A 27901-nucleotide genomic window follows, 5' to 3' on the forward strand; every position below is an offset into this window, starting at 1 on the left:
AGTGTCACTGAGGCTGCCAAATGTTGAGTCTGAAAGTGGTTTTGACAGCACAGATGTAGTAGTTGGAGACAGCTCATCTCCATATGGCAAGTGCTATGCTCTTGTGCTAGGTACAACTTTCACATTGATTACATATCAAAGGCAGGTTCGAGATAGGCCAAGCACAGACATTAACAACGATCTGCATTTACTACTCTATTGCTATCTTTGGCACACAAATCACTCTCAACACTGGCTGGGGCACCCATTAGTACTAACACCCAACACCCTCACTTTGATGAGCTGCTTTCTCACTCTGCAGTAGATGCCAGCTTGCCTGCGTGGAGACATATTGTCCATTCTGTTTTCTGCCCTACACCATACACTGAAGGTATTTATGACACGACAAACAATCACATGGCTTTCAGTAAGATGCACAGTTTTTATACAGGTCCAATGTTCAGCATTGTTGGGCAAGGTTTCAACTGTTGGGCAAGTTTACCCTAAAGGAAGTAATAGCTGCAAGGCTACCGCAGATCCCCATGCTTCTCTTTAGCTTTGCATAAGAAAATTGAAAGCATTGGTGAGACAAAGGTCCTTAAGGAGCTGTCACCCACCTGTTGAAGACTGCAATCTTGAAAGTCTATTTTGATTAACACTAAAGCTGGTAGGCAAGGGACTGAAGGTCAGGATAAGACAAAAATGGTTGGACAAGAAATAGCACAATGGTTTGCAGCAGACCCAGTACAGCTTGGCCAAAGCTTTCTTAGAGGTCAAGTAACCTGAACTTTCCAACAAGGTTTCAGGTAGAAGGTAACTGCCTCTTATCACTCATAATTTAATGAAAGATGTTTCTTCATGTTGTTCATCTCCAGTTGTGACCCCTGAAGCCATATAGTCCAATTATTCCCCTTATCCAGAGGTAACAAGGGATTTTTCTCAAAATTCTACATAAGCAGATAAATTTCAACACGAAACAAAACAACACACACAGAAAGCAGCTGCTCTTCACTCTCTCCGTGTACAAATTGTTAGGCCTACCTAGAGAGTGAGCAGTTCCCCTTAGTACTCAAAGCCTGAAAAGGTAAACCTGTTAAGCTTGTAACAGATGAGCAAACTTTTGCTTTTAATATTTATCTGTCTGTGCTCTGCCTCACAGACTCACTGTTGTTGCATGTGTATCAAGCACCTGCCCATTGCCTTTTCCATCTCACAAATACCGCAGACACCATGATCCAGTAGCTGAGGGCAGTTACTTCCTGTACAAAAACCGTTCTTGTTCTTGCCTGGTTGGTAAAGGTGGTATGGTCTAATTACCATAATAAGGTATAATAGGATGAAAGACTTCCACCAGTCATTCGCACATTTTGAGCATGTCTGTAGGTGGACTTCAACAGACAAAAAGATTTATGCTCTTGAAAGTGCTTGATACAACTCAGCCAGCCTTTTATTTTAAATCCCAGGTTTAGATTAGGGATTTAGCTCACCACATAAAAGCAGAATGCTAGAAGGGTGGCTCAACAGTTTCTACCACTGCTGTCACAAACAGAAAGTGCAAGGAAAATTGCCATTCAGTATAGAACATCTGTCCCACTTCAAAGAGCAAGATCTACAATGCTGCCTTCCCAGTCTGTTATCTTCTTACTAATGGGGGAAAAACCACACCCAAGTCCCAGGCATTTCCAGAAAGTGATCAGTCCTTGCTGTGGAATCACAAACACTTTGCTGACAATGTGCTAGCAGGGATTCAGACCACAGAAAATTCTCCATTGAATGCATTGGTTCAGAAACTCTCGGCAATTACTGCTAAAAGCCTTGAGGTAAGCTGCAGGAATGCAGCATAAGAATGGATTCAGTGCATTTTTCACAAAACCAGGGTATCTCCTCCTTGTTAATAAATCTGCATTTTTAAGCACCGCCTACTCGAAAATTTGAGAAATGAGCATGAAAAGTAAGCTTTTAAGATGAATAGGAATTTTAAGATTTTGTGGTTGAAAACAGCAATTTATTTTTACATTTACAAGACAAACATGAAAAATATTTAAAGTAGTATTTACAAATATATACAAATATTAAAAAAATATCTTATTTGGAAAAAACTGGCAAAGTATTTTTTAGCACTATAGCCAAAATACAGTACTTTCTTTCTCTGTGAAGTTGGAAAGCTTGCCACCTCAGTTCAAGGAAAACCTTGTTTCTGAATGAAGAAATGAAGGAAGAGCAACAATGCAAGATTTACATAATGTAAGGCATCAGAGAAAAACACATTATGACCTTTCACATTTTAAAATCAAGGCAAAGCCTTGGGAGGAGAAACATAAAATCTAGACTCCCTCATAATTTTATGCTAAAAGGGACATCACCCACCTCACTCGACATTCTCACTCTAAATGCTTTTAAGAGACTTTTGAACGAGAGTAAAAATTTAAATAAAACAGTTTATGCTTCCCCCCCTTCTGTCATTGAAGAATTGCTAGGGTTACACATGGAAGGCTGCTTCCCAAAACTATTTTGTTCTGTTCAATAGAAAAATTGCCAGGACAATATTTAAAATGCTATTCCAATTCATACCCAGATTATTTTTTTCCATTTATAAATTAATAAGAGTATTTAGAATAGTTTTTTTAATGATCCCTAGGAATTTTAACACAACCATACAGCACACAGGAGTAATAAAATTAACTTTTTTAAAAAATACAGAATAGCAGAAAGCATTTTTCCTGTTTGGTTTTCTTTGAAGATAACCTCATACCCCAAAACCCTGACAATCTGTATTGGGATGGATGGATCACAATCTCTGTAGATTGTGTTTGCTTTTCTTAGTCCCAGGAAGCAGTTCAAACTTCGAGCTGGGTTTCACTGGTTTGCTGCTCATACAATCACTGGAGCTGTGGTAGCTGCACATGCACTTTGTGCAAAAGTCGAAGCCACAACCTTCACGACTGCACATTGCTCTTTGTAGATAGGAGTCATACTTTGCAGGGGAGCCACAGCGGTGGCAGGCTTTGAGGCTTTCTGTGGTTTTCAAGGTCTTGGCAGCCTGTTGGAAGAAGCATATGAAGAAAATCATGAGTGGAGGGTAAATACAGACCCCAAACATTCCCCAATGTTACCTAATGTGTCACGAAACATACTGTGACTTCTAGTCTAGAAAGACAAATCACAGATTTAACCTAATTTTGGTTATATCAGATTCTGATGGGAGACTGAATAGGAATAATCAGGCTGTAGCTGCAGGTACTCTGGACTAGAGATATAGAGGAATAGAGGTGGCCAATTTAAAATTCTTTAAATTTTAAATTTAAAGGACAGGCTAAATGCAAACATGGCCCTCCTGAATCCTTCAAACTTCATGCAAAGATAGCGATTTAGCTAACCTCAGTTAAAAAAAAAAAAAAAGAAAAAAAAGAAAATACATCTGAATACCATATAAATCGTTAACATTTTTGAAAAGTAAGCAGTATGTCCCAAAAATTTCAGCTGTAGTGCACTCAGCTTGAGACACCAAATGAAAGCAATTCCTAATTCTCTCAAAATAATTCATTTTTGACACAAAAACAGGTCCACTATTCAAAATCATTCAGCATTAGAAAATTATAGACCTGCACAGCACTTTATATCATTTAGCTGTTAAAAGCAAAATGTTTATATAACTAAATTGTGTGCTTTTAGACTGCTACTTCAGTGTACAGCTGAACATTCAGATTCTTAATGCTATAAAGTGCTATACAGTAGTATTAGAGCAGCTTCATCACACTTTCCAGTGTTATTACATCATCTTCTCTCATTGCACCAAGTTGAAGCATAAGACTTTTGAGCTTGAGTATGAAATCTTTTTCTAGTTAGGAAAATCTGTTGCTTATTAATAAACAATGACTTTCAATAAAGTCCTACTAGACTTGCAATGTAGACCTACACCTATATGTGGGGGACTAAAATGCTTAAGAAAAATAACAAGGTGAAAAGAAACTTAAGGCTATTGGGCTACTTGTTGACAACTCCAAATGTGCGTCACACTAAAACTATGTAATTAGAAAAAAAAAAAACACCAAACATTTTAATATTAGATAATTAGTTAAAGAACAAACCAAAACCAAAAATACAGAATAAACAGGAGAAATATCCATTTGTTTATTTTAAAACGTAAGACCTAAAGAGCTACTTAGTCTTTGGTCTTTATTTTTTAGCAAAGTTGTCAGTTTTCCAGCTTATCTGGAAAACATGATTCATTATAAGCCCATGGAAACTAAGAGCAAATTCCTGAACTTTTTCATATCTGATCCAAGACAAAAATAAAAACAACCCCCAAAACATCACTAAGGCATTTTGAAGGTACCCTAGGTACCTGGGAAGAAAAATAAATGTAGAACAACCCAATGTATTGGTATTCTCCACTTGTGACACTGTCTTAAAATGAGCAAAAGCAAACAAACAAAATCTGGCAGAGATACTAATAAGAGTTATAAGCACTTCAAATTGGAGATACTACTTTCAGAAACACACTTTACAAGCTGATTGTGTGCCAGACAACATGTGAGAAATTAAAGATGAATGGAAATCACCAGTTACCTCAGAAAACTCCATCAGCCTGCTGTGATTCTTAGATGCTTTGGATCTAGTGCCTTTTTTATTCAAGTTTTTCAGTGGGGTTGCTTTCTGAATGGCAGCTAAAGCAGCTCGATAGAGAACATAATCCCTTGTTGCAGCGTGCTCTGGTGTCTTAGTACCATTCTAAGAAAAAGAAGAACAAAATTTGAGAAGAGACTTATCTGATGCTGAGCTTTCATAGGTTTCCACTAATAAAACTTCATAAAAAGTAGTACGCTACTAATTTTACCTTAGCTTTCTGAGCAACAGCTACCACAAATGCATAGAACAGACCCCTAGCTCAGACCATCAAAACCACCCACCTTCCGTTATGTAATGCAATGTACTACCATATTAACACATAATTATTTAGGCAGAGCATGTAACCTGGTCACTGCAGTGTTTTAAAGCCCAAAGCAATATTTCTAATTCTTTATGGGGAACAGGATTGCTTGCAGCTTTAAAAAGGAAACTCCTCTACCAACTTTCTAAGTTTGCAGTTCAAGTTAAAAAAAAAAAAAAAAAAAGCATATAATGGCAGGGAGGAAATCAAACTTTGTGGGATGAATGTTCAGTGGTGTCCAACTGTTTCACCCCAACAAGCTAGAACCATAAAATACAACCTAAAATCCTAACTAGCTGACCACCTCATTCTGTTGCAGATCCTAAGTCTTGCTTCATTGTATCTCCACCTCTCAAGGAAGAAAAACACCCCTAGTGTTTTGAAAGAGTCCTACCATAGTAAAGCACAATGCTTAATGTATTTTTTATTTCATAGAACAAATAAGCATTAGGATTAGCTCACAGTGCAAAAAGCTCTGTTTTCTGCAGCCAACATGTTGCACTTTTTCAGTGCCTCTCTCCTGCATCAGTGGAGATGCTGCAGTAGCTGAAGTAAGCAAGCCTCTGCTTAGAGCCTCTAGGGCTTGCCCAGTGGACAGTGCTGGAACTGACCCTCTCCTTCCGGCCTTCCTCTGTAACACAGGGCATGTGGAAGCTCTGCCTCTCTCCTTGGTGAACCTTCTCTATCAGCCTTCCTTGGGCTCCAAAGACAGTGAAGTGACCAGCAACACTTGAAGAAGGGCATCCTAACAGAACAGACTCAGACACTCCAGTGACAACGTTTTCAGCCTAAAAAACTCTTCTGCAATTGCTTAGGCCTGGGAGGGGTCCTGAAATTGATGGTTTAGGCTTGAAATATCTAACAAGTGCAGAAACTTACAGAAAGGTTTTTCACAGCTTTACTATAAAATTGGAAAATCCATTTATCTTCTTGTAGAATTTTCTGCCACGTTGTGCTGACTTTGGCAAAACTGCAATGACAATACAAACATATCAGTTACCTCTTAGGAAAGGGAAAAACTTTTTAGTTAATGGTGGGAATAACAATGTTATCTTTTTCTTTCATGTAGAGGATGGGATATGTTCACAATTGTAATCTATAAATTTGCCTTCTAGAGAAAAGACACATTCTCCATATATCATGGCTTACATTGACAGTTCATGTTTTAATATGTTACTACATAGTGCTGACCACTGAGCATACGTCGCAACCCCATATGTAAAACATTCTTAAGCCACCTGATTGGGTTGTTTCCTTTCCCAATGAAACACAATGAGATTAATACACTTACTTGATTAAGTCCATCTCTCCAAGATGCCTTAAAATGTTTGTTAATATATGCTTCAGGTCCTTTTGGAAGAGTTCAGCAAGTATGTCTATTCTGTCTAATCCCATTTTCTTTCCAATTAGGTTGCAAAGTTCAACCTTTCCCATAAAAACAATTTTGTCCACTGCAGCCCAAGACTTGAGATTTCTTTTACCACTTTTTTTCAAAGTTGAGCAAATCATTTCTTCATAATGGATCACTGGCAACAAAGTTTTCTTTGAAAACTGTGTTTGGTTTTGGTTCTTCATCAGACAATGCTTTGGTGTTCCGCAGAGGTTCCCAGCCAAAGGTATAATATCCTCATGTTCTATTGCATCAGTGTACTGATTACTTAACATAGAGGAATAACCGCTGTCCTCATTAAATTTACTGTTTTCCAGTGCCTCCATTTCATAAATACCTTCATCAAGTCTCTGGGTTACTTGTTTGTTTTCTTTGTTATGTACAGGTCTTCCTTCATCTTCAGGATTTAGATTTCTGCTGGCCACAGGGCATGAGTCACTAAGGAGTATTTTCTGATGCTCTTCAGCACACTTTTTACAAAAACCCTTCTCATAATTGAAGGGGCAGGATTTTTCTAGTCTTGTTTTCTCCACAGTAGACTTCAGTGGTGCAAGCCCAGCATGAAGAGACATACAACCAAAATCACATTTCATTTTGAAAGAGCGGTTAAGGTTTGATTTCATTATTTTATTTGTATCCTGCAAGAAACAAGGACAGTATTACATCACAGCTAAACTGTACCACGAATACTTTTTCTTATAAAGAATCAACCATGCCTTCCTTCTGCGTTATGAATTTTAACCTTTTATCTACGTCGCCCCCCAGTGTCTAAACTGGAGACAACTAGTGGAACTAAGGCTCTGTAAGAACCACTAGGCAAATCTATCTCCCGAAAATTGGAGCTTTACACTACTGTACTCTGGGATGGGAAAACCAACTGGGTGATTTCACTGGGGTTTTTTTAAATCTTCCTACCAGTACAAATTACTTCGAGACAGACTGGTTCCTCCATTTCCTACCCTACATGCAGTGATATACTAAGTACACTTTCGGCCGCTGCAAGAGAGCCCAGTGGCAGAGGGTCCTTGAGTGACAGCAGGCCCTGGTAGGGGTATGCCAGGCCAGAGCAGCCTGAAGTTTGCATGCAAGCCCAGAGGCAATGCTGCTCATGCAGCTAGGTATCTGATGGGTCATTTTAAGAGGGAAGGAGGCTGAGTGTCACAGGGAAAGCTTGAGGGCTTAGATGCATGTGTAAATTACAATGGAAAGCAGTATTTCTCAAACATTGGTCAAAGTGAAACGAAGGTTGCTTACGAACATGATTTTAAGGGGGTCAAAAGATATTATAGGGAAACGGATCTCTTCTTGCCTTTTTTCCTTTCCCCTCCCCCCGAGGTGTGGTGCTATCTATATTAACAATTGCAGGGGGATGGGCGATGGCTGAAGGGGAGAAGGAAGCCATTGCCGTTGTGTTAAATCTAAGGGGAAAGAAATTTTCAACATGCCTTGCAATCTATAGGGGAAAAAAAATAATCTGCCCGGATTTCAAGCAGGAGCGGGTATTTCAAGAGATTTACGCACTTCCAACAGTTTTGGAAAAAGTACTATAAAAAAGTGTTTCATGAACGTTTCAGAGTTACAAGTCCGTTCTCCGTACCTTAGTCTGGGGGAAGAAAGGAGCAAATACGCTCACGGCTTTGTACAGTGTGAGCTAGGGGAGAGCTGCAAGCCCTCACTAAGTCTCCTCCTCCCCTTCCCGCCAGCGAGCAGAGGAGCTTTTGGGCTGAAACCCCGCAGAACTGGGAAATGTGTTTGCCCCCTCCCCCACGTTTCGGGGCGTCAGGGCCGGCCCCGGTCCCCCGGCGAGCTGCCTCAGCCGCGGGCCCCCCGGGCACTGTCGGGCTGCTCCCGCCCAGCGCTCAAGATGGCCCGGGTGGGCTGCAGGTAGATCGGCTCCCGGCCCCGCGGCCCCTTCAACTGCGCCCTGGGCCTTCAGGGGTCTCCGCTTTCCCCGCGTCCGAGGATGCCCCTGAAATGGTGGTGGCGGGACGGGCAGGAGCGCGCCAGGGGATGTCCCCTCCGGCGGCGTGGCCGGGCGGGAGGCAGCGCGGCGCGGCACCTCCCAACCCGCCGCTGCCTGCCGGCGGGAGCCGCGCTCCCCACCCCAGCGCGGACCCAAGTCCCACACGCTGCTGGGTGGCGGGACGGCGGGGCTCTGCGGCTGCCCGTACGCTGCCGTCCCGTCCCATCCCACCCGACCCATCCATCCATCCATCCAGTCCCTCCGGCTGCATAGCTGCGGGGCAAGGCCACGGAGAACGGCAGGACCGGGCGGCCACCGGGGATCCCTGTGTACGATCCGCCTGATGCCCCTCACAGCGCCGCCAACACCCCCAGTCCCGCCGCCACGTACGCCAGCAGCCCGCACAGTCGCGGCCACAGAGCCCTCAGCCCCGCTGCCCCGAGCCAACCCTGCCGCAGTCCCCGGCCCGGAGCCCCGCTGCCCCGAGCCGGCCCTGCCGCAGAGTCCCCAGCCCGGAGCCCCGCACCGACCCTGCCGCAGAGTCTTCAGGCCGGAACCGCGCTGCGCACCCCCCATCGCCGCGCTCTCCCGCTCACCTGCAGGGCTGCGCGGCCGCGGGCAGTGAACGCGCGGTTGCTCTCGCCGGGTACTTTAAACTTTGAATTTGGTATCCAAAATCGCGCCGCCCAATCGGAAGCCGCTGGCGACGGCGGGCGGCCAATGGGAGGCGGGCAGAAGGCGGGGGCCAAATCAGAGCAGCCGCGGGCGGAGCCGTTCCGGATCGTATTTTCCCTCCTCGTCCGTCAAGGAGAGAGGCGAGTGGTGGGGAGGTGGCGCGCGCGCGCTCCGCGGGGTGGAGCTTGGAGAGGGGGGGGCGGAGCGGAGCGCGGGAGACAGGGCTCTCGGCAGAGCGGGGCCACGCTCTCCGGTTGCCCCCTTTCTCCCGTCTATCCCCCTTTTTCCCGCCCGTCCCAAGAACGGTCTCCCGGCGGCCCCCTGAAAGAGCAACAGCGTGTTCTGTGGGGCTGGAGAGAGCGGTGGGAGCACGCGCACTGCCTAGCGCCCAGCCACACCTGGGGTTTCTTTTCTAAATGGATGCGACTGGGATCCTGTCCCCATGCTTGCACAATCGGAGTGCACACTCAAGAGTACGCAGAGCTCCTCTGTACCGGAGAAGGGCTCCTGAAGTCGCGCAGTGGATCCTACATCAGGGCTCCTTCCCCTGGAAGAACTGTATTGTGCAGTGCGATCGAGGGTATGGGTAGTGGGCAGAGGGAGGGGAGCGCTACTGGGAGCCAAGGAAGCGAGACACCAGCACAGGAATCCCTCTGTGTTCAAAGTACGACCTTCTCACAGCTCAGGGAGCTTGCATTTGCAGTGAGACAGAAGACCTCACATTAAAATTAATTTGGAGCAAGAATGGGAATTAAAAGTCTTCACCCAGTAAAACTTGCCAGGACAGGCCACAGAGGTTCCACTCAAAATAGCAAAGTCTGCCTTGTATGGCACTGTCACATGCCAGTTTTGGAGTACTTCTGTCAGCCTCCTGCCAGAACCATGGCTTTTCTCACACTGATCAGAGGCTGGCAACTTGCAAGGCAACAACGCTTCCAGTGACTGTTCAGAAGCCAGACAAGAACACGGAGGCTGCGGAGCCAGGCAGGATGTAGCCAGCCAGGCCACCAGCCAGAACATCAGGGAAGGTCTAGGGTGACAAAGACTCCCAATGCTTAGGAAAGTTTCATGCAGTAGTCCAGTGCTTAGACCTGACTGACGGCCTGCCCTTATCTGAAGGAACACGAAGTTAGAGAGAGAAGGAATCGCAAACTCCATCCATCACTTGGCATAAGATAGCCTGGCTTTAAGTGAAGTCAGGAAGACTCAAGGGCTCTGTAGTCTTCCATTTACAGTTTGGATTTGGTAGGAATAAAGACTTCCGTCCTCAGTTCTGCTCCAATCAATATCTAATTATTTTTACACACAAAATGCACCAATGTTTATTTTTACTTTTTTAGGTGCCAACTGGGAGTTGTATATCTGCTAGTAAAGCTAGACCTAGGTCTCACACTTACCAACAGGAAATATGTATGCCTAATGTTACCTACAGATGCTCCTAATCTGAAGTTAATGTATACGTCTTTAATGAAAAGATTCGGAACTTAATCATAGTTACTGTAAAGTATTTCCTAGAAAACAAAGCTGATGAATGTATTAAATGATTCTATGCAGTTTTCTGACATGAAGTAGTTCAAACTGCACTCTAAAATGTAATAAAAGATAATAAACTGATAATTGGTTGATTTTTATAGAGAATGTTTAAATAATACATTTCTATAAACTACCTATACCAAAATTATTTATTCCTATTCTGATTTCTTACACTAATTTTTATTAGAAGCCTGAAAGTGAACACTCATATTCATGGTAATATTTTTCCCTAGGTTTCAGTTTCTTACTTACTGGTATTTATACTTCAAATACATTCTGTGTGTGTAGGTAGAGTACCTGATGGCATAATGTGGCATGGAAGCCTCAGAGTTTGTATTGCTTTATATATTTGGGATTGTAAAATGTAATGTAAAATAGAAGTTAAAGCCTTCTTTACCCACAGCTGTGAACATGTGCACATACAACAGTAAAATGAAAAGGCAAAAGTTTTACTTTGCTTTCACAGATCAAATGTTTTAAATAAATAGACAAAACCAGAGAGATGCCATTCATACTGTGTAACATTTAGAAAAATCAAAAAACTGGAGACTCAATTAAAAACATAAAGGAGAGACTGAACTGAAGCCAAAGGAAATACCAGCCAAACAATAGTGTCACGATTCTTTTCTCTTTTGAATCAAAATAAATTCATCTAACTTGCCATTTGGCTTCCACAGCTTTTTTTTTTTTCTTTTCCTGGAACAAGGGATATTCCCAAACACTCTTTTTTGTGTTTATTAGTAAGTGCTAGGTGGTCATGAAAACACAAACGAGATACACTTTGACTCTCTTTCATGTAAGTAATTAACAAATATGCATATTAGTAGTGGTACCATTTATTACTGTCTTCTAATCACTCAAAGAATAGCATTTGTTTTTTTCTCTCAAGTAAAATATTTGACACTGCATTGATGCTTAAACTATTGTTTAAATGAAAACTGGAACTAGAAACAGCTAATTGTTTAATGCATACCTTTCAAGACTGGTGTATCAGCTTCTTCCCAGTGGAAGTTAAAAACTGCAGCTACTTCTGGCCCAAATGCATTTACTTTTTAAGTGGACTGCTTCAGCAATAATGTCTCATATAAAGGTAATAAAGTCTTTTACTTAGCAAGTAAGAAAACTGTTTATCAGTCATGAGGAAACAAGTTGTGGTATCTTTCAGGATCTGAAAAGCAGTTGAATTTTCTGGGTGGTGTGCCAAGAGGCTCCTTTGCAGACAAAAGTCCACATCTGTTGTAATGGGCTGACAAAGAGCAATGTTCACGATAGATTCTTTTTTTCATTTTCTGAAATAATTTCCATTAAAGATTCATAATCAGCATATTCTCTCAGAGTTTGTATCATTTCATCTAGCTTCTCTTCTCCTAGCATGAAACACTCAATATGATGCACTGATCTGCTTATCCTGTGGTCAGTAATCCGGTCCTGTGGGAAGTTGTATGTTCTGATCTTCTCTGACCTTCCTTTAGTCCCAATCTGTCAAACAAGAAGAATCAGTTTATCATCATCATCATCATTTTTTTATTAAAAGGGTGAACTACTGCTAAAGCATTTAAAGCAAACACTTTCTCTTCCTCCCATACTTATCCAAAATATGTTAGTTACATAGTACTCGGATCAGTTCACTAGTTGCAGTAACTGTTCTCAAACATGTTAAAGAACAATTTTACTGCATGTTTTTCCAATGTTACTCTCTTTCTTCTGGCTGTAATCCAGTATGTTTCATTAGATCTCTAGAATTTACACACTACTGAAATTTATTTAAGTCTGGCTAACAAACGACCTTTACTGCTGAAGCAGAATGTGATTTTTTTGCCTCGTGCAAGTCTTCCCTGGGCTCGTGTTCTTCTATACTTTCATTTACTATTTGCAGTTCAACACAGGAGTTACCCCAGTAACTTATGGTCATAGAGAATTTTATCTTTACTGAGTGAAACTTACTTGAATCTTTCGAGCACTGTTTCTCTTTTTGGTTTCTTCTTCCAGCTTGGCGTTGTATAGTTTAGCACATAGCATTTGCATAGCCTTCTCTTTGTTTCTAATTTGAGATCTTTCTTGTTGACACTCAGATACAATCCCTGCCAAAAATATCATAATATTTAACACTCAACATTAACACATACTTTTGCAATTTCTAGAAGATTTGTATTATGTTACAATAAGCTGCTTCTTTCTTCAAAACATATTTTGGATTGGGAATGTAAAAGTCCAGGCTTATTAACATTTAATGATGCATTTTTGGAGAGAAGTGCAGGCTGAGTTGTACATGAGTTTTGACCCATAGGACAAGAAATTTAAACAGGTAAATAATGAAATAAAAAATACATATTGTGGCTGACTTACAGAAGTCACCTTTAATACCTGCAACTTTTTGCCACAGTTCCAGGAAATTCAGAATTTAAGGAGTAATAAAATAAAAAAGATAATGAGTATACAGACTATGATAAAAATATACAAATGTGGGCACAATTTTCTTAAAAATAAAAGTGTAGTTTCTCCCTTCAAAACATATAATTCAAGTTAAGATGAGAAGTGAACAGCCTAAAAAAGGAGTAGGGAGAAGAAATACAGGCAGAAGACGGCACAAGCTATTTGTTATTTGGATTTATTTTAAGTAACTCTTTTAAGACCACAGTATGCTTTTCTAAGATTGAATAGTATTACTTTATGACAGACTTGTTTACAAATAGCTTCGGATTGCAGTGAAGGTTTATAAAAATAGCTAGGATGAGGGGAACAGAAGAACAGGACAATTGTAAAGGAAAAGAAATCAAGAGGAATGAGAAAGGGAAAGGTGCAATAGGAAAAAGTCAGTAGATAAAGCAACACAAAGCCCCCTGTGAACAATCTCTACTGCGCAACCACAACAAAAGTGTGCAAAACATTTAGGATTTCTGTAACAAATACTAATAACTGCCTTTAGCAAAAAAATAAGATAATTTATAATTTGCTGGTTTTACTGTTTGGGGTTTTTTTTCCAAACTTGCAGGAAATCCAAACTTTTTGAATCTGGAGAACTTTGTCTTCAGCAGATTTCTATCTTCTCCACTGTTTACCTTCTGCTTTGCTGAGGTGATGCAACAAGTGTAGAATGGATTAATATCTTCAATAAAAATGAAGAAATAGGTGGCAAAAATCTGGATATCTGAAGATAAGGAGCACTCAAGATTACCCTGAGGTTGTAAAGTCTGACTAATGTTTGTGGTAGAGGAGAGGAAAAGTTAAAAAGCAATGAAAGTCAAGGCAGCTGTTGCAGATTGCTCAAAAGGAAGTAAAAAGCTTAAGAATGGCAATTAAGAAAAAAAGATATGATAGCTAAAATCAGGTAGTATTTGAAAGTGTATCTTATCCCTCCTATGTTTTCCTAACCTGAGCTGTGGGCATGGGCTTCCTAATTATGTGTGTAATCTATGGGAAAGAAGCCAGCAGAAAAAAGGAAAATGAACAATTTCTCTACAATGAAAAGCAATGTTTTAATATGTAAATAAAGCAATCTCTTTCAGAGACTAGTCAAGAGAATGCAAATAATCAGATTTTAACCTATTCTGTTTTTTTCAGGGTTTTTTTTTCATTATTTGAAATGGTAATTATAACTTTTTTTCCATAGAAACTGATCTGGACACTTAGAGTGTCATGCTCAACTGCAAAATGGATTGCTTATCTACTGAAGTCAGTAATCTTCACTATTACAAATTGGAGTGGGTACATGATGGTGCATTTAGAGTACTATAATCACACATGAAAACTCTGCTCTACTGTTGTCCAGGTTTGAAAATAAAACACTGTTTCAAAACATATTCTGGCAGCAGTTTTGCAATGTACTAACGGGAAAAAAAAAGCACCTGTTGGAATATGAACTATCCGTACAGCACTGTCTGTGGTATTGACATGCTGGCCTCCAGCTCCAGTAGCTCGCTTTGTTTCTATCCGTAGATCTTTTGGATTAATTTGCAGCTTCATCTGTCATGGGAGATGGGAAAAAAGAGAGAAAGAACAAATTTATGTTGTTTCTGTCTAGGCAGATGTCAGATACGTAAAGCTGGTTTATTTTATAAGGCACATTCAGGCAAGATCAAACTTTTTAAAGTTTATGAGTGGTAGCCTTCTTCCACGTATAAACATATTAACAAATCCTTGTAGCCAAACTGGAATGCAACATGATGGAAACTAGGAAATCAAACAAATAGTAGCCCAAGGCATAATCATCCTTTAGCACTGATCTTCCCCCTCTTCTGAAAGCTCTGCACCCTATTCTAGAAGAGCTAACGGATATTTGAACTTGACCAGATGGTTTTTAGATAAAATGGAAGACAATTCCCTTCGGCTCTGGAATGGGGTGATGGTCTCTGTAAGGAGCAAGACAACTTTGGGAGAGAACAGGAAGCAGTAACATCTTTGACTGTTTGCTAGGTCAACATGAAACAAAGATCAAAGCAAAGCTTTAATTCTTAGCCAGTTGTTTGTAACCAAGCAAACATGGCGAGAATGACTTATCTATACGCTTTGGAAAGTGAGGACACCACAAAAATTGGGAAGAAGAGATGCTAAAAGAAATCTCTCTGAGCTCTGTAAACTAATTCAGTCTTCTGTTACTTTGCAAAAAATGTAAAGCCTACAAAAATGCAAGAGATGAGTGAATTTTCAAGTTACAGTGAAGTAAACTGCCAGTGACTTTCTTGAGATTATGATTACGAGAAAACACATAAGTTCTTTATTTCACCCCTAGACAAAAATTAAACAAACAAATATGATTTAGATTAAAATTAAGATTTAAAAAGATCACTAAAAGAGAATACCAAGAGAGAGACAGAAAACATGGGTATTAGTAATGCAGCATGTAAAAACATTGCCCATAGTAAAGTCTGTTATACTGAAAGATAAATATTACCTCAGTGGGTTGGGGTAATATTGCAACAGTCATTGTGCTGGTGTGGATGCGTCCTTGTTTTTCTGTCTTTGGTACCCGCTGAACACGATGAACTCCCCCTTCGAATTTCATATACTTGTAAGCCTCAAGACCTGCTATACTGGCAACAGCATGCCTTAAGCCACCTGAAATACAGAAGAAAGCCAGATGTAAACCTGTAAAATAACTTCTTGGTTCTATGCTGTTATATTTTAAACACTGTATTTATACATCATTTAATTTATTAAAACTATTAACTTACCACTTAAATACTTAAGTACACTGTCTATTTGAGTTGCAGCCACATCTGTGACATTTAGGAGAGTTTAAGTTACTAAAGAGAACAGTGTGCTAGTGGCACTACAGTGCTTCACATGAGATGACCATGAAACTGGTTCAAAAGTCAGGTATTTAGGTTATACTGCTTCAAATCAACTATTACGAACACAGGTTTAATATGAAATTCAGCTAAATCCAATGATATTTCAACAAACCTTCTACCCTGGCAGACATGTCAAATATTAGCCTGTCAAAGGTTAGCTCTTACTATGGGCTTGCCCCTTTCAAATAAGATGTTCCCCTCTATCCTGAAAGCTGATGTTCACAAAACAAAGGTTTGAGTTTGCAATTGTTTTTCATGTGGAATCTCACACCCAGATTCAAAGTCCTATATCTCTGTCTGCCACTACAGTGACAGGGACAGTGCAGAAATGATGACATCTGGGTTTGTGCTTTGACATGTGCAGTAAATCTCGAACATGCTGATTTTGAACAGTGGCATCCCTTGGGGTACATGAATAAGGTCAGTTAAGAGTGGACTGGAACCAACTCTTAATTGCAGCTTTGTTTAACATTCACCTTGTTCACAAATGTCCACATTCAGATTTCAGCCAAATTCTGCAGCTCTCTGAAATGTGTGAGTTCAGTGTTTTAATGTAGGACATTTCTTTTGCTCATGCATTTCACAAACATGGAGTGTGGATGGGATGCAATAGCGTAGTATCACCAGCAAGTCTCCTTAACTTCATTTTTGCTCAGCACAGCACAGACAATTCGAACGTGGGGGTTCAAACACGCCTTTCAGTGGCAGTCTATAGTGCCCCTGCCTCCTGATTTATTTCTAGCTCTTCAGTTTTGGTAACATGTGGTCATGCAAGTAAGACCAGAAAAAATACTGCAAGAGTCTAATAAAGGCTAAGGCTGAGTTTATTTTTCTCTAAATTTACATCCTACCTTCCTGAACATTCATTTCCGTGCACAGGCAAGCCCTCAGCAAGCCAAGAGTTTAAAATAAATACAGCCATTAAAAACCTAGTAGTTTCAAAGAGAAAATATAGCTAGATATATACTAGCTTAACTTATTACCTCCATTTCCCACTTAAGGCATTAGAGAAAATGCCTCTGAGGGTGTGGGCTTTCCATATTTATTTTTTGTTAACTTCTATACAGTTGGAACAGAAAGGGTTCAAGATACTTGAAAATATGAGTCCACAATATGGCATCAAGTAAACAGGAGTGTTAGAAGATGCTTCACCCCTCTCAAAGTTTGCTAAAAATCTCTCTGTAATTAGACTGTGTTGACTGAAAAAAGAACTTAGTGTTTCCCTGACAGACTGCATATCCTATCACCCTAGCTTTTCTCATTTCTTCTTCAACATTTCACTAACAAAGGAAAAAAAAATGCTGATGAAAGTATGAATACAGGTAGAGTTTCACAACCAATCTGAGCTAGGAGCAGGAAGCTGCACATGAGCCCGTCTACTGATCCATACCCACTATGATACATTACCTATATAACAACATGTAAGTAAGTGAAATGTGCTAGCTTTACTCACAGCAGCATGGATAACAGTAAGCCTGCAGATCTGTTAACGCAGACAGACTTAGCAAATCTAGCCTGCTGAGAAACGTGGCTAGCAGTCTGTCAATCAAAAAGCAAATCCCTGTCACTGGTTGGGCATGTTTTGGATTGTAGTTTCACAGTCAGCTTAAGACAACTGAACACCTTGCTGCTGGAAGGAGGTCCTGGTTTTCTCACTGCCACCACCAGTAACCACACAGTTCTGCCTCCAACCCTCCATAAGCATTTCTCCTCTTGTGCTGAATTACATTAAAACTAATCAGGGGGGCTGGGAGAGAAGAGGGCTGGGTATTTCCAGTTGGATTGACTTGGTGATGAGACTGCAGAGATGCATAATCACAAGTGCAATGCAAAGAAGTCAGCAGTAACACAGAGACAGCAGCCTGATCTTTGTGAAACAACTTGATACACTAACTGGATTAAACTAAAATCAACTAACATGTGTCACTGCCTCAGTTTGTTGTGTAAACCTATCAACCCCCATTTTTGCAAAGACACTGTTCCATGAGATGCAAGGACACTGTTTCCCATGAGAAACAGTGAACCAGCTTCACAGCTCATCATCACCAGAAGATCCAGTTTTTCCACCTACTTGCATTCAGTTCCATGTTGCTGCTTATCTTATGCTATCTCTAAGGCTCATCACAACTGAATCAACACATCAACTAGGCAAAAAACTATCCTAGTCATAAAAAGCAAAGTCTTTGCCAGTTTATGTGAAAGGACATCAAAACAGAAAAAAAAAGGAAAGGTAGGACTGCTCAGACTCAGACAGGCAGTGAGGCAGTAAGGAGAAAGGAGAAACTTCTACTGGCATCAAGCTGTTAAACTGATTACCTGTGAAATTTCAGTTGAAGGCTTTCATAAAGAATTAGATCTCTTATCCCTCCTCTAAGAGTTTCAGCAATTCTTCCACTTAGTTCATCCATTAGCTTTTACAGATCAGCTACACCCAAACATCCCATTTCCTTACATAAATCTGCAGATGACATTATTCAGATAAATTCTGAGTGTTCTAAATTAAACCTCAAGAATAGTTTTAATTATACTGATCCCTCTCTGCCAAGGGATCTATAATAATGAAAAGATTTTCAACCTCCCACCAAACTTATCTAGAAACACTAGAAACTCTAAGCATCTAAGTAGAATAGCATATCCAAATAAGAAGTACATGTAATCTGTATTTGTAAAAAAAAAAAAAAAAAAAAAAAAAAAAAAAATTGTAAAGCTAAACCAACATATGCGCATCACTTTCTGAATCTTCTTCTGCCAACCACTTAGCTTCATTTCTGCTTTTTGAAACTCCTGAAAGGCAAATTTTATTTATTACCACTTTGGTATTTTAATAGTACTTCTGAAATGAAATTTCTGCATTTTCTCAAATACAGAAGCTGAGAAAAATTGTACTCAGATATTTAAACAATCTTCCACTTCAAAAATTAAGTTACTGCAAGTTAGCTTCCTCTAGTCAGGAAATGCAAGTGTCAAATGAATGTTTCAACTTACATTAAAAAGTTACAAAGACTACGTATTTTCATCACTGACCTATTTCACTGGGAAAGTATTCTAGTATTTCAAATTTCCACTTTTTATAGGCAGCATATCGTTGATACATATCAAATATCTCCGAGGTGAACAGCATGGCTTCCTGCCCTCCAACTCCAGCAGTTACTTCCATGACAAGATCACTCTCATCTGTTTCTTCTGAAGGAATCAAAAGCAACGCTATCTGCAAATACAAAAACACCCAGCTAAGACTTCCCTCTGACACTGATGTCCACTACTGAGATAGTAAAAAAATGCCAGACAAGCCTGTAATCAATCTAGGCGCCATTCTTCTGCACTAATTTGCTGGTTGCTGTGAGGACAGGTTTCTCATGCTCTTGCAGTGAAGAAAGAGCAGTGAGGAAGAGGTGGGGACAGATGCTCCCTGTGTCTGTTCACAGTTGTTGGAGCTACATCAGTCTCTTTCAAGACCTACAAAACTTTACAGGGATTTTTACCCATCAGGAGTACTGCATTGTTTGGACACCACAGGACACACACCGGTTCTTGCAAGCCAGATGAGCCTCTCCCTTCTCATCAGATTCCCTTTCAACCTGGTCTCCACCGCAGAGCTAAGAAGGTAAGGGTGTTCAGGAAGACAATCCAACAACAACTGAGTTGTATTATTAATTTCTTTACTAAAAAAGGGAGAGCCAGCCTTATCTTGATCTGTAGAAGACACGCCAGAACCAAAAACCTGTATCACAATTTTGCAGGCTGGATCAAAACTCTGGATGATTCGCAAATGCTTTTCAATCATCTTACCTTACTAGTATTAAGGTGATGTTTTGTTCCACAGAATTCTCCTTTTGTCAAAATCATAAATATTTACAAAAATACTTATAAAGTGACTCTTGCATTGTTGTTGGAGGAATAAAGAATGTGACAATCCCAGCTTCTACTTCACCAGTAACATTGAGAGTATGTAACGGTTTATGTGAAAATCACTACTGTTAAACAACATAGATACTATGTAGAACCTATATATGGTAGTCTAAAGTAGTTACATAGTATTAGCTTCTTAAAAAAAAAAAAAAAAAAACCAAAAAAAAAACCCAACCATGAACACTACTGTGGATCATACTACACAAGTCTAATGTTTCCAATAGATAAAAAAGCCAAACATCCATAAAGCTACACTCAGCCAAGAAAAACTATAGCACCTACTTACAAACATGAATTAAATCAAACAGTTTCAGGAAGAAGTAAGCTCAGACTTTCAGGCTGTCTCTATACCATCTGCATTTTTCATTTTCCTTAGATAACTGATGCTAATTGAGAAGTATTATTGACAGGGCGTGGAGGAGAAGAAGGGTTTATCGTATATATTTTGATGAGAAGACAATTTGGCTTTGTTAATTTAAAGAATGGCAAGGAAATAGAGGCTTTTAAAGGGTATCTAACCTGCTGTTTCAGTTCAGCTATCTCTTCTTCACAGGCGGCAATTTCCTTTTCTGCAAGCTTCCTCAAATCTTCACTCTCATCTGGAATATTTTGGTATGGTTAATCCTCAGACTTGTACCGGTGTCACTTTCAAAAACCTTCTGAAAAATAACTGAATGAACAAATTACTCTAAAAAGAAAAGAACAGCAAAACCAAGAAGATCCCCAACAAATAAAAAAAAACCAACCCAAACCCCAAACAAATGAAAACAAAACAAAACAAATCCCTAAATCCATCCATCTCCCCAACACACTAAACCTGTTAGAAAAAGAGGTTAATAATACAATCTGCAACAAAGATACACAGTAGATATTAAGAGTATTTCCAGATATTGTTCAGATGTGAGACACTGGAAAATCTGGAATACAAGAAGTTCCACTTAAACATAAAAACCCCACGAAGAAAAACAAAAACACCCCCCGCATCCCCCCCCCCCCCAAAAAAAAAAAAAACCCAACAAAACAAAAAAAACCCACAACACCTAACCCAACAAAAAAGCCCTAGCAACTGCTGTGCTAGTGGTCAAATAGTGGCATAGGTTGTTCAGAGGCTGTGGAGTCTCTGGCCTTGATGATATTCAAGCCCTAACTGGACACAACCCTGAGCAACCTGCTCTTGCAGGGGTTTGGACTGGGAGATCTCCAGAGGTCCCTTCCTACCTCAACCATTCTGCGATGCTAAGAAATTACTTTCTGTATTTCAGTGTGATAGGAACATCCAAGAACACCCACAGCAGCCCCACAACAGAAACTCCTCATTAAAAGGACTTCTACCCTTATCATTGTATGTAATAATTTGAAGACAGTTAGTAGTAATTTAAAGTATTTTATCTCTGATAGTTTATTCCAAAGCAGCTGCAAATTTTCCAACACATCACTAAAAGCATAGGTATGGAAAAAATCTCACATAATAAGAAGAATTTGTAATTTTAAAGTCTTACTTGACTGATCAATACTAACGCTTGTTTTTCTGTACTACAGTTTTGATATACTAAAACGTTCCTTTTTTTTTTCCTGGTCATTATCAAACATCACCACACCCCCCCAAAAAAGTGTTTTTTTTTAATCAGTACCTTAAGCAGCCTCTGATATGCACTGATTCAGCTCATTTGCTCAGAAGAAAAAAATACTACCCCAAAAAGGAGAAAATGGTACACACAGTGGAAAAGGGAGAACTAGGGTAGGCACAGGGACACCTAACTACACAGCAGCAAAACAAGAAAAAGATGCTAGACTCTTTTTTTTTTTTCTGTGTACAGCAAGCTTTTAAATGCATTCAGTGAAGACAGGAGATGCACTCATAATAAAGCCACACCTTTTCAGCACTATTAACAGCATTTAGTCACTAGCACAATGTTAAAAGAAACTTTTTGACTTTACAATTTAGGTTGAACATTGATGAATTACACACCTTCTGTAAGAAAAAAAGATAATAGTGCGTAAATTGGTTTCAACATCAAGTATGCTTTACCTACAGCTGGCTGAGAGCATACACGGCTATGTGACTGTAACTTCAAACATGTCAACTTGATCATCTCCAATTCTCTTTATTTTTTTACAATACCTACTGACTGATTAAGTGCTAGTCATTAAGGCTAACATAGGGAAGAATAATAATGAAGGCATCAGAAATCTGAGTCAAGCCAGCTACTGATAATGCAATTATTATGCAGTTAAGAAATAATCTAATACAATAGCAGTTGCATACTTTAAGATGCAAATGTAATACAGGCTCTAAAATCAGTTTAAAATAACATATAGAAATATTTTAAAGGATGACCTACAGAAGTGCTCAAAGTTACTGACTAAGCCCTTGTGACCACTTTGCTGAAGTTCTAAACCTGGTTTTGATGGCACTGTCTTCTTCAGCAGGTTCTGAAAGGAGAAAAAAAATTATCCTCCATTCCATTTTATTCAGTTTGAGTCAACGATTAGTTTGTTCACAGGAACTATTTCTCCTTTTTCAGTCTGAGGTGGGAGAATGAATTGCATTAAAAAAAAAGAAAAAGAAAAAAATTACCATTTACTTTTAGGCAGTGTCTGCCATCTCCATTAGTCAGAAAACTGAGTACAGTTAACACTTGATTATTCAATATTTAGCAAAGTATGGATCTAGGGAACATTTAATGATCTAGTGAGTGCTTACTGATCTTACAGTACTCCTTTCCTGCACCTTGGTTTCTAACTGCTATCAAAATGAAGTTTGATTCAGCGTAAAAAATATTCACTATTTGGGAACTCTAACGGCGTGTAGCTGCTAACGCACTAACGCAATGCAAAGTTAAACCGCAGGGTGGGGGCAGCAAGAACTGATGCTGAGGCCTACATCCACGGAAAAAATAATAAAAAAAGAGGAGTTTTCCCTGCCAGATTTATTATCATTATTTCACTTGACACTGATGCTGTTGCTCTTCCTTCAAGCGTCAGCTGACACGCACCTGCACCCAGGCCTCCACCTTCGGCTACGGAAGGCACGACGGAGCCGTTCCGCAATTCCCCCAGTCCTCCCCCACCTCCCGCGTTTCGGTGCCCTCCCACCACCCCGCCGCGCCTCACTGCCAATTGCACGGGCACATGCAAACGGCGTCCCCGCCCCGCGCGGCTCCGCACCTCGCCGCGCCAGCTCCCGCGTCTCGCACAGCTCCTGCTCCTTGTCGCGCAGCCGCCGGACCCGCGCCGCCAGCTCCGGCCCCACGCCGCCCGCGCCCCGCGCTTCCAGCAGGCGGCGCAAGCTGGAGCCGGCCAACAACTCCTGCAGGCCGGGCCGGGCGCTCAGGCCGCAGCGAGGCAGCAGCAGGCATGTCCCCGCCGCGCTGCCCCTGCCCGGCGCTGCTCGGCGGCTCTGGTGGGGCAGCGCGGCGGCCCGGCAGCCCTGCGCCGCCCGGAGAGCTCGCGAGAGCAGCCGCATGACCGGTCGAGGCGAGAGCCCTTCTTTCTCCAACCCTGACCGTGACGGAGATACCCGAACGCGCTCGACCTCCTCCCTTCCGGGTTTCCGGAAGCTGCCGAAGAGCCTCGGTGCAGTCGGAAGCTACCGGACCTCCACTGACGGAAAGAGACGAAGCAGTTCGGCTACCTTCGGTGGCGAGGCTGCGCCCTGAGGGGAAAGCGCTCTGATTGGCCAGCTCTGACGGAGCGGGATAAGGGGAGGGTGTTGCCTGCGGTAATGTGGCTGTAGCGCGGTGCTGTGAGGGAAGCCCCTGAAAAGCCCGGCCGGCTCCTGCCGAAGCAGGCGTTTGAGTGTTTTGTGTTCATGCTGACCACAACAAGAAGCCCGCAAAGAGCTCCAAATCATCCACACTACAAGTTTAAGGCAGCGCTCTTGAGCCCGCAGGGGTACATAGGCTTTCACGGGGGGAGGTGTCTTACACCTAAATTTTCAATGGAAAGGCAGTGGAGATATGGTCATTTTGTTAATATGATGCAAAGGACATTTGTGGCATGATCTTGGAAAATCCCCTCTGATATGCAGGCAGGGTGGCAGAGTAACCTTGTTTAGAGTCATAGAATCAGCTAGGTTGGAAAAGGTCTTTAAGATCATCCAGTTAACCGTTACTCCAAGACCACCACTCAACCATGTCACTGAAGGCCTCATCTACATAGAGTCTGAATGCTTCCAGGGATTGTGATTCCACCACTTCCCTGGGCAGCCTGTTCCAATGCCTGAGCACCCTTTGGTGAAGAAATATTTCCTGATACCCAATCTAAACCTCCCCTGACGCAGCTTGAGGCCATTACCTCTTGTCCTAGAAGAGACCAGCACCCACCTCACTGCAACCTCCTTTCGGGTAGTTGTAGAGAGCGACAAGGTGCCCCCTAGCCTTCTCTTCTTCAGATTAATTAACCCTAGGTCTCTCAGCCTTTCCTCAGAAGACTATAAAAAAGTATCTCGAGGGTGGGTAGTGTGACTGCTAAAGACTGAAGCAAAGGCTGCACTGAGTACCTCAGCATTTTCCTTATCCTCAGTCACTAGGTTTTCCCTACTATCCAGTAGACGATGGAGGTTTTCCTTGGCCCTCCTTTTATTGCTAATATATTTGTAAAAGTACTTTTTATTATCTCTGTTCCAGAGTTTGAGGATTCCAGATGAGAGAAAACGAGAGACAAATAGAGAACTCACAACTAGTTTATTAATATAGGAAAATGCAGACTCTAACAGATCCCCATCCAGCAATGCAATGCTCCTTCCTCCATGAGGCAAACTGGCCAGTTCTGGGGTTCCTCCCCTGGCCTTTGCTTGTATTTATCCAATAAATTACTAATCTCCTCAGGACTGTAGTCTGTCAATTCATCTGTTCTTACTTGTCTGTTTGCCCTGGTAATTATCTTACATTTTAAACATAGGAGATGCACTGGCTCCTTCCTTTTTCATGTCTGCTCGTCTCTGGTATTTGATTCTGACCCACTGGTAACCCAAATATTCCGTATCTCTGGGTCCCAATATGGCTGGGTTACTACTGCCCATTAACGCGGTCGCATATCTGCGCCGGGCTTTGGGAGTCTCAGCCACAGCCGCGCAGCCCACACAGCATACCATGTTGCTAATTTCCCTAGTTTGTTCGGTTTTTTTTTCCCTGCAGCCCTGACGCTGCCTGGGTGGCGGCTAATAAGGCTTGTGGTTATGCTACCCCTCCGACTTCTTCAGTTAGCATTTCTTGTTTCAACCGATCTATCTGTTCCTCCAAGTCTTGGATTCACCCCCAGGTTACGTTAAACACACTAAGCAGCAGGGCTCCTCCCATGCACCTAGCATGTTGCAGGCGCTTTTTGGGCTTTGCTTGTGGTGTCTCTACAAACTGTCCCCAATACTTCAACAGATTGAGAGGGCATTTTTTGTGGGGATTTTTTTTTTTTTATCCCCTTCGAGTCGCTCACCCTGCTCTGCGGTGGCTACAAACACCCGCTCAGCAGCAGTTACAGCTGCCCGCCTGCTCAGCAGCAGCCGTAAATACCTGCCGGCAACCGCACTTTTGCATTAACCCTTTCTTGCCTGGAATGTTAATCTGCTACCAGTTAAAAACTTCTATGTGAGCCTGACAACAAAAAATACACAGAACACTGTCTCTTGGTGCAACTACACACCTCACTGACCAAACCCCGCCCAAAACACTCCCAAACAAGAGATCCCACAAGCACACTCCTCACAACTACAATACCTGAAACACAAAATCCAGACAATCAGTACCCTTTATGCGGCCCCACGTACAGGATGTAGCGCAATCCAGTTGCAGTGCCTCCAGTCCACATACAGAAAGTGGCGCAATCCAATATCTGTGCACCCCCCCACTACACGGCTCCGCACACAGAACGCGGCACAATCCGGTATCTGTGCACCCTCACTACACGGCCCCATGTACAGACTGCGGAGCAACTCTGTAGTAATACATGTCATAACCTGGCAGCGGTGCACTCCGATACCCAGCCCCACTAATTCTTTATACCCAACTATTTATCTCACGCTCTCTCAGACGCGGAATTTCACCCTCGCCACCATTTGTGTTCCAGAGTTCGAGGATTCCAGGTGAGAGAAAACAAGAGACAAATAGAGAACTCACAACTAGTTTATTAATATAGGAAAATGTAGACTCTTAACAGATACAGTAAAGGATATTTCTGAGGAGCATATGCATTACTAACCCCAAGGACCCTGTGAAGACGATCAGGAAACCAGCTCTAAGGATCATCATTGCAGTGCGAGGAGGCGGGCTCTATCGTGGCGGGCGTGCCCCTGGAGGCAACGTTGACCTGCATGGCATGAAATTCTGCAACCTCACATCGCACGAGGCTCAGGCTTTTAGACTGACAAAACTGCACACTCATTCTGATGCATGGGGCCAGCCTACATCGGAAGAAGTGGCCCACAATATCTAGAAAGGTCTCCAAGGGTCGAGACTTTTCCGGGGAGTTCTAAAGCAGAACTTTCCGGGTAGGAACCAAAGCTGGATTTTCCCGGTAGGAACCAAAGGAGGACACACCGGAAGGAGGGGAGGGAAGCCACCACAGACCATTACCTCACATGTTAGGCTTGCCTGCCTAGCACTATCTCTTATGACAGTAGCAAGATTTAGTTCCATCTGTGCCTTCGCCTTTCTGACTTCCTCTCCACATAACCTAACATCCTTGTACTTTCCATGGGGTGACAGTCTCTTCTTCCACAGGTGATAAATTCTCATTTTTTCCCCCTGAGTTCTAGCAATATCTCCCAATATCTCCCTGTTCAGCCAGGCTGGTCTTTCCCACTGGTTTGATTTTCAGCACATAGGGAATGCCTGCTCCCACGCCTTAAGGATTTAATTTTTGAAGAGTGTCCAGCCTTTCTGGACCCCTTTTGTCCTTCAGTAAAGTTTCCCAGTGAATTCTGCCAAGCAGCATCCTAAACAGGCCAAAGTCAGCCCTCCGTAAGTCTAAGAAGGAGGTTTTGCTGACCTACCAGAATATCTGCTTGGTTGGCCTTCTCCCTGATCTTCACCCACAAACATTCGGCCTTCCCACTCACAACATTGATTTCAAGGCTGTCAATGCACTCCTTGACATGCAATGCAACCTCACCACCTCTTTTTCCTTGCCTATCCCTTCTGAAAAGCCTGTAGCTATCCATTACAGCACTACAATCATGTGAATCATTCCACCACGTTTCTGTGATGGCGATTATGTCATGATTTCCCTGCTGCACGATGGCTTCCAGCTCCTCCTGTTGTCCATGCTGCAGGCATTGGCATAAATGCATTTAAGTTGCCCTGCATATCTGGACTTCAACATCAGCATACTACCCCATGGCTCATTTTTAGCGAGCCTGGTGTTATCCCCTTACCCTTTCAAACCCAATTTAAAGCCCTGTCTATAAGCCCTGCTAGCTCCTGGGCTGGAATCGTTTTCCCCCTTTGGTACAGGCATACCCCTTGTGCCATCAGCAGGCCTGGCACTGTATAGACTGACCTATGATCAAAACCCCCAAAATTCTGGTGCTGATACCAGTCACGGAGCCAGAAATTAATTAGTGAGATTTTTCTGATGTAAACATTGTCATTGATTGTGACTGGCAGGAAGGATGAGAACACTACTTGGGCTCCTGAACACTGAACCAGTCGCGCCAAGGCCCTGAAGTCCATTAATCACATTCTTGGCCAAACTTCAAACAGTTTGAAGAATATACTTTATTATAAAAATGTGCAACTATCCATAAAACTTTATTAGGCAGCATTTTATATTACAATCATTGGAGGTGTCAGTCAGGTGTTTGCTATTCTTCTGTCCTTGCTCATGTCTTAACAGAACCAGGTAGTCATGCTTTACAACTAAGTTACACAGGTGGAATAATAGTAACTTTCATATGATACATTAATAAACTGTTATTTTTATGAATGTAATATTAAAAGTAAGAGTAATGCTTGCACAGCACACCTAAGTAGTTTTGGTAGTTAGAAATGAAAACTTGTGAGTTTGTTCCATTCTGGAAATCTAAAGGTAATACAGTCAATGTGAGAATTTCTTATTCAGAATGTTAAACATTAAAATGAATGGCTGGATAGAAACATTTTCCTATGATTGTAAATGCACCACTTTGAATAAGGTTTATTGGCAAAATACACTGTAGCAATAATTTATAAGTAAAAATCATTCAAAGAGTTTTGTGGAGAATGTGCAGTCTGTGCGGTTAGTCTGGCACTGATAAA

The 27901-nt window shown here is 41.7% G+C and overlaps 2 protein-coding genes across 4 annotated transcripts; both read right to left on the reverse strand.

The window, feature by feature from the left end:
• Positions 1-1962: 1962 nt before the first annotated feature.
• On the reverse strand, positions 1963-8984 carry FBXO5 (F-box protein 5). 2 transcript variants are annotated; one of them, XM_065679090.1, is made up of 5 exons: positions 8859-8984; positions 6201-6937; positions 5789-5879; positions 4549-4710; positions 1963-3019 (listed from the first exon to the last, which is right to left on the reverse strand). In XM_065679090.1, exons 2-5 carry the CDS (start codon positions 6920-6922, stop codon positions 2768-2770), a joined length of 1227 nt encoding a protein of 408 aa, XP_065535162.1. In that variant the 5' UTR covers positions 6923-6937; positions 8859-8984; the 3' UTR covers positions 1963-2767. The 2 variants fall into 2 exon arrangements, with proteins under 2 accessions (XP_065535162.1, XP_065535161.1); XM_065679089.1 differs by having other exon boundaries at positions 8793-8863.
• Positions 8985-10903: 1919 nt separating this feature from the next.
• MTRF1L (mitochondrial translation release factor 1 like) lies at positions 10904-23208 on the reverse strand. Of its 2 annotated transcripts, XM_065680596.1 has the most exons (8): positions 22839-23000; positions 22013-22103; positions 20190-20269; positions 18786-18969; positions 15362-15525; positions 14316-14433; positions 12415-12551; positions 10904-11949 (listed from the first exon to the last, which is right to left on the reverse strand). In XM_065680596.1, the coding sequence occupies exons 4-8, from the start codon at positions 18916-18918 to the stop codon at positions 11734-11736; spliced, it is 768 nt and encodes a 255-aa protein (XP_065536668.1). In that variant the 5' UTR covers positions 18919-18969; positions 20190-20269; positions 22013-22103; positions 22839-23000; the 3' UTR covers positions 10904-11733. The 2 variants fall into 2 exon arrangements, with proteins under 2 accessions (XP_065536668.1, XP_065536667.1); XM_065680595.1 differs by lacking the exon at positions 22013-22103 and having other exon boundaries at positions 22839-23208.
• Between the last annotated feature and the right edge of the window lie 4693 nt (positions 23209-27901).

This window comes from Lathamus discolor, chromosome 5 (genome assembly GCF_037157495.1).
Source record: "Lathamus discolor isolate bLatDis1 chromosome 5, bLatDis1.hap1, whole genome shotgun sequence".
Taxonomy (NCBI): Eukaryota; Metazoa; Chordata; class Aves; order Psittaciformes; family Psittacidae; genus Lathamus; species Lathamus discolor.

Coding starts and splice junctions, on each gene's coding strand:
- FBXO5 (XM_065679090.1), bottom strand. CDS start 6,922: ATGAAATCAAACCTTAACCGCTCTTTCAAAATGAAATGTGATTTTGGT. Junction 5,880..6,200: donor GGAGAGATGGACTTAATCAA/GTAAGTGTATTA, acceptor TTGTCATTGCAG/TTTTGCCAAAGTCAGCACAA. Junction 4,711..5,788: donor AAGCTGTGAAAAACCTTTCT/GTAAGTTTCTGC, acceptor TCTTTTTCTTAG/AATGGTACTAAGACACCAGA.
- MTRF1L (XM_065680595.1), bottom strand. CDS start 23,136: ATGCGGCTGCTCTCGCGAGCTCTCCGGGCGGCGCAGGGCTGCCGGGCC. Junction 15,526..18,785: donor ATACTTTCCCAGTGAAATAG/GTCAGTGATGAA, acceptor TCTGTATTTCAG/GTGGCTTAAGGCATGCTGTT. Junction 12,552..14,315: donor GATAGTTCATATTCCAACAG/GTGCTTTTTTTT, acceptor TATTTTTGGCAG/GGATTGTATCTGAGTGTCAA.